General features: G+C 40.6%; 1 protein-coding gene across 2 annotated transcripts in view; it reads right to left on the bottom strand.

The window, feature by feature from the left end:
• The window catches only part of FCHSD2 (FCH and double SH3 domains 2), a 228,567-nt gene that overhangs the window by 15,056 nt on the left and 199,998 nt on the right, over positions 1-13,513 (bottom strand). For both annotated transcript variants that reach the window (XM_036028846.1, XM_028516453.2), the window contains exon 13: positions 4,841-5,002. In XM_036028846.1, the coding sequence (XP_035884739.1) occupies positions 4,841-5,002 (162 nt within the window). The remainder of the gene's footprint in view (positions 1-4,840; positions 5,003-13,513) is intronic.

Below are 13,513 nucleotides of genomic sequence, written 5' to 3'. Positions count from 1 at the left end.
AGGGGCTGGAAGGAGCACGAGGAAACAAGGGTCTCACCGGTGTATTCACATCAAAATGCACCAAAATGTACACTTCAGATAAGTGCCGTCCATTTATGTCGATTATGCCTCAGCAAAGCTCTTGAAAATGCCAGTAAAGCTTGAAAATTTTAATGACAACTGGCCACATTGTACTTGAAGATGCTACAAGACCATTAATAACACTGAAAATAGGATATTCGATGATGATTCAACAGATGATTTTAAAAAAAGAAAAAAAGAAATGCACAGCAATGAAAATGAATCATGATAAAGGTTAGAGGAATAAAGGGTTATCCACAGGGTAAGAAAGGGTGGTAAGGAGCAGGGCTTTAAAGGCAGACAAATCTAAGTTCGGGCTCCTGCTCTCTCCATGTGCTAGCTGCGTGCTGCTGGGTAAGATGTCTAGTTCTTCTATGCCTGTCTCCTCGTCTGTAAGCACATTCAGAATTGTGATTAGTAACTGAAATAATGGATGTGCTTGACATAGTACCTGGTACAGAATATACTTTAATGACACAAACTCCCTTGTTTTAGTAGTATTTTAACCTTAGTTGATAGGACTGGATGGAGTAAACTGCTTATCTTGAAGTTCAGATTAATATTTTTGAACATCTACTAATAAGTATAAGGAGCTGTGTTAGGCACTTTACTTATGGCTATACAGAACATCACAGAACATACTACAGCTGGAGATACTTCCCTTAGAGGTCAAAGTCTCTACATATCCCCCCACCCCTTTTCCCTCAATGTCCATCTTTTGGTCCTTGCTGTCATGTGGCTGGTTCTCTCAATCTGTAGATACCAATTCAACAGACATTATACTCATCTTGGTAACTCCCGTCATCTAGCAGAGGGTTTCATAAGCAGTGGCGCTCAGTACATGCCTACTGAATTAAATGAAACGGATCCTAACTGGGAATTTGACACGGCAGTTTCACTAAAGAAATGTGGGCTGTTTAAGTGTGGAGCTTGGTCCAATAAAAAGACCACTGACCATTTGGAAATACTGTAAACATAAAAGTGACTGAAGATTTTTGCAGGTATATTTTATAATTTTCTATAGTTTACATTTATTGCATTATAAAAATGCACTGTTTATTTTGGGGGGATTAGCTCAACAGATTTTCTTATTTCAAAAACAAAACCCATTGGACTGCAAGGACTATTACACATTATTGAGGCAGATGGGAACCAAACTATCATCCTGGAGATTAAAAGTATTTAATCTCTTCATCTTTCAAACGCATTATTCATCATGACCGTCATAATGAGTGGAGTTGAAATTCACTTCCGTGCAGCTACACAAAAGGCTCATACACTCACAGAGCCTACATATTGAAGCAGATGTCAGGATGCCTTTGTACCGTAGCCGGGGAACGTGGCTGAAGATAAGAAAGTCATGTCAACAGTGTCGGCTACAGTTTGTGAATCTACAGAAAAAAATAATAAAAAGAACCAAAAAAAAGCCAAACTCAAAGAACTTATGGATATCTGACCCAATAATACTACTTCTAAGAACCTGTATTACAGAAAAAAAAACCCAGCATGAAAAAAGAGAAATATGTAATACAATTTTTTTAGAGTATTATCCAGTCTATCTGGAGGCAATCTAAATATTGAACCTAGAAGGGAATAGTCACCTAAATGAATCACAGTACATTTTCCTGGTGGAATACTACACAGACATAAAAAGGATGATTATGAAGACCATTCGGCAACATGGAATGGTACATGGAGAAATACACAATATTAACATTATTATGACAGATACGTTTAAAAAAGAACAGCAGGAAGAGGAGGGAATCACATCAAGTGCTAACAGTGGTGTGAGGAGGATGGAGCTTCAGGTCATTTTCTCCTCTAAGGCACTTCCTAGTTTTTTTTTTGTAGTCTGGTTATCTAACTTTTTCCATCCTAAAATTAATGTAACTTCAAAACAAGGCTATAAACTGCGTGTATGAGTAGGAGGACGCGGGAAGATAAGAGAAGGGAGGGACGAGCGAGGCAGACGGGGTCACGGCAGCAGTCATGTGAAGCTGTGTGCAGACTCCGGTTCACCATCCACTGAGTCACTCTACAGCAGCCTGCTCGCCTTTAAAAAAATATTGCTATATTCTGTGATTGTCTCCTTCTTCTTCCCAATCCTACATTCTGTAGTACAGCACAATACAGAAGGCAAAGAGTTAATACCCAACTGAGTATAGTTCTCTCCTTGTTCTGTAAGGTAAATAGACTGTGTCTTAAAAACATTTATCTTCTCTACAGCACTTCACACTGTTGATGTCTAATAGCAGTATTAACCATGTTTTCCAGATGGAAGGGAATTCTAAACTTGATGACTAATGTTTTCGTTGGCATCTAGAATGGAAGAAGTAATTTGGTCCCAGAATGTGTGTTTCTGATTCATGCTCCTGGCCAGCTAGCTGTCAGTGTGAGGAGACACAACTCCCTCTGAATAATTTCAGTGCTGTCATTTAAAAGCAGGTTAAATAAATATTGAGGCTTCATTAAGCTATTTTGTGCCTACATCTCTCCCTTATTTATACTGTTGGTAAAGCTTCCACAAAATAGATCCCTCAGCCACAAGTGGGAAGACACAAACTCCATCGGACTGACTAGAGGAGCCCAGAATGCCGTGGCTCCGTTGGTTGAGCACCATCCTGCCAATCAAAAGGTCGCCTGGGGGACGTGCCTGGGCTGCGGCCTGTGCGAGAGGCAACTGATCAACGTTTCTCTCTCACACAGATATTTCTCTCCCTCTTTCTTCCTCCCTTCCCCTCTCTCTAAAATCAATACATATAATCTTAAAAAAAAAAAAGACCAACTAGTGGAAAGAAAAGGCAAAATGTTACTTTCACAGAGGACATATGTCTACATCTTTGGAGAGTTCTCGAAAATACCCAATCTAATCGACACTCACTGCCAGACCCGGCACCAGGCACATCTGTATTTCTTTCCTTCACGCTCAGAAGCCCTTTCTGATCTCCCGTTAAATTCTGCAAGGACTCCCTCAAATGACATCTCCTTCTTGGGTGAACTTCTTTCCTATTTTTCTAGCTGGTACTAGGCTATACCGACAGCCCTTTATAAAATCGTGAGATACTGGAGTCAGAGGGGATCTTAGAATCATTTGACCTAACTTTCTCTCTGAAACCCAGAGGCAAGGAACTTTTTCCCAAGGTCAGTTAGGAGTAAGCAATTTTGAGTTTGCCATGCGGGAGCCCAGTCACACGCTGCCATGTATTACTGAGATCTATAAATCCTGCCTGCTCTGCCAGCTTGTCACCTCTTTCAGGAGAGAGACCAAGTCTTGTTCATCTCCAACTTGCTCAGGAAGTCGGCTCACAGTTAGGCAGTAAGTGCTGGCCCCATTGATTTAGTCAGAAAAGGTGCTAGTTCAGGAAAAGCATGGGTTGACTGGCTGCCAGCAGTGCTGCTGAAGAAGCCAAAAAGCAAGTCTGTGCCTGGGTCTGCATCATTACTCCTGTACAACAGAATGACCTGAAGAGATGGGAATTTGCCTTTTAAAAAATGCAATAAAAAGAGCTATTCCACAACGTGGAGCAATTCTGTTGCCCTGAAAACAGGGCAAGCTCTTCTAACTAACCCCAAAGTCAAGTGGGAGATGTGTGTTATTTTCCCCAGTGGTGTTACCATTAATGGTGAAACAAAAGCAAACCTTCAGTAGACTGTTTCTCCTTAAGATGCATAACCGTACACAATCCTTTTTAAATGTGCAAGCAGAATGGCATGTAAAAAGCTGATAAAACTTCTGGGAATGTTCTTAAACTTTGGCCAGTTTCTCTAACAAGGATGCCCTTTTCAATTCGAAGGGCACAAACACTGAAGGGGCACTATGGATGTAGTGGGAAACTGGGAAATTGGAGTTTTGGCTTTTAGTTTGCCACTATTCCCTCCATCTGTCCATCCATTCATTCACGTCTTCCTTCGACAGATGTTTATTGAGTACCTACTGCACGCCAAGCACTTGCTGTGCACAGCAGTGAACCAGGTGGGAATGGCGATTACATTCTAGAGGGAAAGACAGATAATAGATACGAGGAAACGAATAAAGAAGATAAATACAAATTGTAAGAAATGCCACAAGTGAACAAATAGGATGAGAGACAGTGCTGGGTGGAGAAGTAGCCACAGGAATTACTTTAGTCTGGCTAGCTAGGCATCATCATACTCACCTATATAAATATGAGGCAAATCACTGAACTTTTCTGGTACTCAGATCTCCAACATAAAAAACTAAGGTTTAACCAGATGACATCAGAGTGGAGAGAGCCCTGGACTGGAAAACTTAAGGCTGAGTCCTGGCCTTGTGTGTGAGACACCATCTCCCTGGTGAAAGACGCCGTGAGCAGCACGGGCAACGCCACGGACCCTGAGTGTTCCTTGTCCTTCTCTACGAGTGCTTCCACCTCTCTGGGTGTTTGTTTTCATTTACACTAGAAAAGACTTCTGAGAACTTCAAAACCCCTAGATCACAATTTTTATTCTGCTACTTCCAGACAAGAAGAGCAGCGACTTCGTGACTGAGGTAATGGGACGGTAAACGGGCACCAATGCCAACCAGTGACACGTTCTTCAGTGAACATTTTTAAAAAGCACCATTCCCCCTGGCCCCCTTTCTTTCTTACACCCAAGTTTAACTCACTTGGTGACAGGTTAAAGAAAAAATACCCAAACCACTAGCAAAAGCATTATTTTGCCCTTTAAAATTTTGGTCATTATCAGGTTTGGCTACATAGTCAAAGAATATCGCCCTTCAATGAAAGTTAGACGATCACACCCGAGAAGAGAAACATACTGAGTGTAAGGTGCCATTGTTGGTCACTGCGGGAAGGCGGGCCCACCGCTCGTTTTCCAGCTCCTCCATCACTTGGTTCATTGCACTCTTCAGCCACGTGTCCACGGAAACGCCGATCTGCTTTAGCAGGTCCAGCCGGGCTTCGGCTTTCAACTTAATTATCTAAGGAAACCAAGAAAATGGTCTGAAATCAGGACATTTTTCTCTCTCAAACTGATTGTTAAGTTATTTCTGACTTATTAATTAGAAAAATATTGATATTTGCTAGCAATTGTGCCTTGGCATAGTTATTAATTTGCCAGTTGGAGAGAAGGAAAGGTAAAGAGGGGTGGGGGAGGGGAGAGGGCAGAGAACAGGGATCAGACTGCCAACGGTGGCAAATTATAGGGAACCCATCTGTGTGGCGATGTGACTGTAGCTCAGCCCTGGTTTGGAAAACTGACAGGCGCAAGGTGGCACACAGGAGCCAGGCCCACAGATCGGCTTCCCCAGGGGGGACCAGGCCTGCATTATATCTAGGCTGCTTTGAGGCTTGCTTTTGCTAAGACTCCCTCACCCTGAGTTAGGACAGCAAATGTTTAATACATATCTTTGAGGTAACTTCCTAAAGTCTGTGCTAAACTGTTCCAGGATGGAGTGTAATCAGATCAAATTACTTTTATCATTCCCTTGCATTTATAGCATTCTTTTCTTTCTTATCTGTAAGAAGTAGTCTCCTAAAGCAAACCTGAGCATAATGAATGAGAACCTTCTCTGATGTAATGCTCCCAGAAAGCAATACAAGCCTGACCAGGCAAGGGTGGAAGCGCTCTCTTACTCAGAGAGTGGCTGTGCCATCCCTTTTCTCCACAGGACTTCTGCAGGCCGTGTGAATTTGTTCATCTCATCCACAACACTGTGGACACCGCTGGATGGAGTCCGCATCAGCAAATGGCACATGTACATTGACAAGATACATCAGATATACATAACATGAATAGGAAGCTATTAATGGGTTGTAAAGTCTGCATTCTTTTCTTCTTAACAAGGCTACAAACACCATAGAACATCCTAGAATCTAGCATCTTCAACAGCCTTCTACCCACCTCTTCGACTTTTTCTTCTCTATAATCCATCTTTTACAAGTTTGCAAATGTCCTCATCACGTCACTCCTCTCCTAAAAACTTTTGCAACGCCTGCCTAGTGAGTGAAGGTTTTAAATTAGTTTATTACACAGCTGTCAGAGACAGTAGAAATTGAGAATAAAAAGTTCCTGTTCTCCAAATTAAAGGGAAAGACTGCCTGTCTTTTGGCTCTTGTTCCAAGAGGTAAGCAGGTAACCACAGTTTAAACCTGCCCCTGTCAAAAGGCAACTGCTTTGCTCCAGTAGCCATGCCTCTGGGAGTCCTGCCATTGCCAAAGGCCCCAGGCTTCTGCAAGGCAGCCAGCCAATCAGCTGCAGCCGTGCTCCAGTAACCATCACTCCTGCTTCCCATGGTCTGCCTGCCTCTCTGTGCACCACAGCTAAGGTGAGCCAGACTGAAACTCCCAGTTTTGAAAAAACGCCAATCTCAGAAACACACACCTCCCAAAATGCTCTATGTCAGTTCCACTTTGTTCAGAGAGAGATTGTGTTTTGCAAGCACCTTTCTCTTTCGCTTTTAGCAAGTAGTACACCCAGCTTCATTGTCCCATGAATTAGAATGGTAGTCTCTTCCTCTAGCCTTTGAAGGCTCCACTAAAATAATTTTAAGGACCCTTACTTAATGGCCTTCTGTGGGACTCTCGGACAAACAAGTGTGCTCACTGAGCCCTCCTGGTACGGAGTTTTGGTCATTCCCTGGATTCTCTGCTGGGGGAGTCGGTATCAAAAAGGATCTGAGCTCAGAGCTGTTTCATCGAGATCCCACAGCTGAATTTGTTGTATTCCTAAGATTTTTAAGCATTGAGATAAAATTCACATCACATAAAATTCATCATCTTTATCCTTTTAAGTGTTAAATTCAGTGGGTTTGGATATCATATGAATCTTTACATAAAATAATTAGAGTTCTTGGCTTGGAGGCGCACCATTTGGTAAACAGTCTTGCAAAAAAATCTTATTTTTCTAATAATTTCTTTTTTTCCAACAGCTTTATTGAGATAAAGCTTACACACCACAAAATTCACCCATTTGAAATGTATAATGCAATAGTTTATCGCACCTTCACAGACAGGTGCAACACCACAGTCAGTTCTGGGATGTCTTTCTCACCTCCAAAGGAGACCTGTGTCCTTGAGTGCCTGCTCCCCTGGCTCTTATTTACCCTGCAGCCCCCGGCGACCACTCATCTGCCTCCTCTCTCTGCAGAGTCGCTTCTTCTGAACACTCACTATAAACAGGACCATACGATTTGTGTTTTTTTTGGTGAGGTTTATCCATGTTGTAACATGTGCCAGTACTTTCTTTTTTATGGCCAAATAACATTCTATTGTATAGATATACCACATTTTGCTTACCCATTTGTCAGTTGATAGACATTTGGTTTGTTTCAACTTCAGCGCTGACATGAATAATGTTGCTATAAATATTATCATACAAGTTTTGTGTGGACATGTGTTTTCATGTTTCTTGGGTACACAGACATACCTAGGACTGGAATTGCTTGATCTTACAATAATGCCGTCTTTAACCATTTGGGAAAATGCCAGACCGGACTCCAAAGCAGCTGCCTCCCCTGACAACGCCAGCAGCAGGGTCTGAGGGTCACCCTTTCTCCACTTCCTAGCAACACTTGTCAGTGTCTGCCTTTCAATTCCAGCCGTGCTGGCAGTGTGAAGGGTTGTCTCCCTGTGGTTGTGATCTGTATTTCCCTGATGACTGATGGTCATGTTTTCATGTGCTGACTGATCATTCCTAAAGCTCCTCTGGAGAAATGTCTGTTTAGATCCTTTGCCCACTTTAAAATTGGAGTGTCTTTTTATTGTTCTTTTTATTTTGTCTTTTAACTGTGAGAGTTTTATGTATTCTAAATAAAAGTACCTTATTAAATAAATACTTGGCAAATATTTTTTTTCCCCATCCTGTGGGTTGTTTCTCACTTTCTCAATAATGTCTTTTGAAGCACAAAAGTTTTCAGGTTTGATTAAGTCCATCCTATCTAGTGTTTGGGCTTTTGGTGTCGTAGCTAAGGCATGAATCCAAGGCCACAGAGGTTTATCCCTATGGTTTCTTTAAGAGTTTTATAGTTCTAGCTGTCACACTTTGGTGGTAATTTTAGGTTAATTTTGGTATATGGTGTAACATAGGGGTCCCACTCTTTTGCATGTGGCTATTCCGTGGTCTCAGCACCATTCCAGTATGTGTTTTAAAGTAATTTGGCAATGAAGTGTTTCTTAAAAAAGAGTGAACTGAAACAACAAACCCTTTCTTGTTAATCATAAATGTAAGTCATTTAACTGCTGAAGCAGAGAAACAGAGAGAGAGAGAGAGAGAGAGAGAGAGGTGGAATTAGTTTATTCTATTTTCTCGATACCAAGTAATCTATTTTTCTTAAGATTTATTTTTGCCAGTACTTTACCAAACAACTGACAAACACAGTATTTGCAAACTTAGATTTTTAGACCACAGTTCCAGAATAAACATTGCTATTTTTCCTTTAGAGTTCCAACTGTTTATATTTCAACTGTTTAAAAGCAGAATTTTCCAGTGCTTTCCAGTGAATTTTGATGATTTGCCAATGGATTAAAACTTTGCAGAGTACAGCTCTCTGTAACTTGATGGCATTCTACATACAACTTGACCAAATCACTTTCAGAACTTATAAAGACACAGAGCTTTTTAAGATGATGTCTGAAAAGCCAGGTCCTTTAGGATACAATACCACAGTGTACGGACACTGTCAATGAACGGATTTTAATATGAATTTAATATGAGCATATCTAAGGGTCAGGTCATAGTTGAGTTTATGAAATTTTGATAGTTACAAAGCCTGTAAATCTCATTTCATTTAACCCACACAACAATTCTGGGGGAGGATAACGCAAACTTCATTTTATAGGTGAGAAAACGGATTTACCCAAGGTCATACTAGCTGTGGTAAATTGTTACCCCCCGTGAATCATGCCTCCTAGTACCCATGCAGTCCCCTCCCACATCGATTCTGGGCTCGCCCATGTGATTTGCTTTGGCCAATGGAACAAATGCACATTTTATGCAAGCAGAGGTTTGATAAGTGCTATTAGGACTTGACTTCTAGGAATGTGCCTCCATCACCTGAGGAAGCCCAGTTTTAGCGTATTCACGGATGAAAGACCACATGGAAAAAAGTCTCGGCCCTCAGCAGATCCTCTAGCTGAATGCAGCTCACTGAGGAATCTCCTCTGGCCAAACCTGCACAAGAAATTCACAGTCACAGTCAAGAGCCAGATGGGGAAAGATAATAAATTATTGTTTTGGCTATAAAGTTTTTTTTTAAGATTTTACTTATTTATTTTTAGAGAGAGGGGAAAGGAGGGAGAAAGGGAGGGAGAGAAACGTCAATGTGAGATAGTGATCCGTTGCCTCTCACAACTCCCCAACCGGGGGGACCTGCTCTGCCTTGCAGGCCTGCACTCAGCCCACTGAGCCACACCAGCCAGGGCTGTTACTGACTTTTAATATAGTTCTGATGGGTTAGAGAACATATTCTGCTTGATAGCAATCCTTTTAACATACTGGCAGCAGTTTATGGCCGAGTATTTGGTCTTGTTGAATGTTCCACATGTACTTTATAAGAACATGTATTCTACTCCTGTGTGATGGAGTGTTCTATAAATGCCAATTAGGTATAAATGCTCCACAGGTGTGTTGAGATTTGGCCAAAGATTTGGGTAGTTATTTATATGCAAATTAGAGGGCTCCTTGACATTCACCCTCAAGCCAATAAGACTGCTAGAATTCTAGTGTGCAGCCCTTCAAAAAGAGCTGTGTCGTGTAAATATCATCAAGTAGAGCCCCACTCTTTCAAGGGTCAATTCCTCCCCAGCTTTTATATGCTCTGGGTCATTTTCTAGTTCTACCAAAAAGGTATTTGAAATATTTTTACCTCAGATTAATAATTATCTAAAAGAAGATATAAGCTAGTTCATTATTACCAATAGAAATCCTTATAGAGATATATTCTACATTGAAAGATAACTGGAAAGAAATCTTAAAATTACACTAGTAGTTTATTAGTAAATATTTGTATTATAATTTTGAAACTACTTAAGTGTACTGCAGGATAAAGCAAATAAAATATTATGATGCTATTATTAGGAACTAAGATTTTTAGTGCAGGAAAAAGATATAAATATAAAATCAAAGAAGTTAATAAAATCCTTCTAGTCTTACATTTTAGTTGGAAATATCCATCTGATTTCACGATTTAAAAAACTTACCGGTTGAAACAACAAAGAGAGGGCCGAGAACTAAATAACACCCGTAACAATGGGCACCTTCGCAGCTGAGATGTTGGCATCTGACTACTATTCACTATAAAAAAATCAGAGTTCCTCGAAGAAGGAAAAGTACAAGGTGTGCCTATTATATCGATACCTTGTGCTAGAGAGCGAGAGTGTGTTCAAAGACCCAGGGGAGAGTGGACATAGAAGCTTAAGTGGATCCCCATGGGCCAAATTTAGACAATATGGGGCTTAAAAAAGCCCTAATGACAACTGTTATTGAAAATATTCTAAATGAATAAAAATCCATAATAAATTTAGAATACATAAGGTGGGACCCCATGAGAAGCAAAAAATAACTGCTGGGCAAAGACCATCTTCTGTGAAGCTGTGAACTGAAGAATCCCCAGCGTGAGCACAGGGCCGAGAGGTGCTGCAGCTCCTCCCAGTGCCAGCGTGGAGGTCTTGTCAAGACCCACGCATAAGAAACCGCAGGAGGGAAACGCACTAGTGACACAGCTAAGTTAGCTCTACGGGAGAGGCTGCCCTAACCCAACCCTTAAAAACAAGCCTCAAACAGATCAAGATGGCTATGTAAGCAACTGACCTGGCTGTCAAAACAAAAATCCATAGTCTTTCAAAGAAGAAAAGAGAATCCAGACCTCAATAGCCGAATTTTCACAATTTCTAGTATGTAGTAAAAAAGAAGTACTAAGTATTTGAATAGCAGAAAAAATATTAGCTACAACAAGAGGGAAAATCAGTCAACAGAAAGCTAGATCATAGATACAATGTAATGAGTAGACAAAAACTTTAAAATCTCTAATAGAAATACACTTAAAGATTTAAAGGAAAACATGAACAGGAGTGAAGTGGGAGATAAAAAAAATACTAAATAGAACTTACAGAGCTGACAATATCCAGAACAAAAATTTACAGGATGTCCTTAACAGTAGGTCAGACACCACAGATGGAAAGATCTGTGAGCTTGAGTATACATGGGAACAGTAAATCATCACACTGAGGTTACGATAAAAAATGAGGCTAGATCCACAATGTATGGATGGCAGTTGTATGTGATGTCTGGAACAACATCAAGTAATCTAATAACTCATGCTGTTGGAGCTGAATTAACCTATGTGTCAGAAAGCAGATCCATTTGTGGCCTGGTCACAAGAGGACTTTTGGGGTAATATAAATTTTTTATATCTTGATTGTGATGGTGGGTATAAATACATACCCACCATACATACCCAGGGGTATGTATTTATCAAAACTCATCAAACTGTTTACTTGAAATGGTTACATTTTTATATGTGTGTTACACCTCAATAGAGTTGATTTTTAAAGTTCCATAATGACACTTAAGAGAGAAGAACACCCATTTGCCACCACTGGCGGTGACTAGTACTGGCTAGTTGCAATGGGAGAAAAAAAAGAACCTTAAGAGCAGAAAGATCTGGTAGCACCACCTTCATGAAGTGACCACTCTTGCATCATTAATAGTGAGACAACTTGAGAAAAACATACTATGATAAACAACATAGCATTTCTATAAAGTATTCTTGTCTAAAATACTGATTCTCATCAGGCCATTTTACAGGATAAAATTAACTTCAATGACAGAGAATTACAAAATTAACTTCCATTTTATAGAATAGAAATAAACACACAAAGCCAATATTGCAAAATACTAATAGTTCCTGGCTGGTGTGGTTCAGTGAAGTGAGTGCTGGACTATGAAGCAAAGGGTCACTGGTTCGATTCCCAGTCAGGGTACATGCCTGGGTTATGGGCAGGTCCCTAGCACAGGGCACATGAGAGGCAACCACACGCTGATGTTTCTCCCCCTTTCTCCTTCCCTTCCCCCTCTCTAAAAATAAAAAAATAAAATCTTAAAAAAGCCCTAACAGTTGATTTTATCATGTTGGGAAATATATATTTACTTTTCATCTTTTTGTATGTTTGAATTTTTTTTTTTTTGTAGTATGTTTGAAATTTTTCACATTAAAACTAAAGAAAGTGACTAGTCAAGAGGTCTGCTGACATATCATATTATAAGAGTACAGTGAGCCCTGGCTGGTGTGGCTCAGTGGATTGAGTGCTGGCCTGAGACCCAAAGGGCTGCAGGTTTGATTCCCAGTCAGGGCACATGCCTGGACTGCAGGTCGGGTCACTGGTAGAGGGCTCTCGAAAGGCAACCACACATTGATGTTTCTCACCTTCTCTCTCTCCCTCTCTTCCCCTCTCTCTAAAAATAAAATCTTTAAAAAGAAAAAAAAAAAGAGTACACTGAAATCCTATAAAACAAGTCCTGAGGTAAATTTGGCTATAATTTGGTTGGAAATTTTGTTTTACTAGCAGGCTCACCCTTAGCATTTTGTAAACCTTGTAGTAATAAAGCCTCACATTTTATGCACTGAACATTTTCAGACTCCTCTTACAGCATCGTGGCCAAGGGTCTTACCATTTTGAGTTACTGAGGTATAAGGATGACATAGCAATTTTTGAGGGGGGGGACTGTATTATTACTGTTATTATTTCATTATTAAAGGATCCACTTCTATGACTGTCATGAAGCTCTGGCTGGGCAAACAGTGATGTGTTCTGGAGGTAACTACACCCCACTCTGGACTTTCAGTTGTAACCGCTGTCCTTTCTCTACCTCAACTGAAAACCCAGACTCAAAGTCCCAACCCCTGCCCTCCTGTTCCTGGAGGACATCAACGCCAACTATGTAGGAGGCTTTTCAGAAGAGAAGACGACTCTGTCTTCTCAGGAGACAAAGCCTCCGCTTTGCTTTATGAGGCGGATAGCAACCCCAAACCACAGCTAGGCTGGGACCTGCGCGGGCCTCAATGACGGCTCGGTGGTTCTGGATTCCAGGTGTGCAGCAGGACCACATGGAAGGATGAGTTAAGAGAAAATGGTTATCTATGAAAATGCGTTTATGTAAATGTAAACAATAATTGATTTTTTTGTTTTGTTAATTCACTTGATACCACATATCTCAGCTTTCATATGTATGTTCAATTCAGACAACAGAATGTAGTTAATATCTTAAAGAAAGAATCATGTAGTCTCTAGTTCCTCCTGCAGACCTCACACCAAATGTGAGCTATTAAAGATTTCTGAGTATCTTTAACTTCTTACATTAACCTTCTCCGTGTTAAGCATTTCACTGTCGTAAGAAGAGAGAATTGTCCTCAAGTCAAATAAAAGGTACAATTTAAACACAAAAATGATTGTGTTCTGCAACAACATAAGTCGGGTACAGCTTCCAAAAAGAT

The sequence above is a fragment of the Phyllostomus discolor genome, chromosome 6 (assembly GCF_004126475.2).
Source record: "Phyllostomus discolor isolate MPI-MPIP mPhyDis1 chromosome 6, mPhyDis1.pri.v3, whole genome shotgun sequence".
Taxonomy (NCBI): Eukaryota; Metazoa; Chordata; class Mammalia; order Chiroptera; family Phyllostomidae; genus Phyllostomus; species Phyllostomus discolor.
Note: the sequence above shows the minus strand (reverse complement) of the source record. Positions and strands in the feature narration are given on the sequence as shown.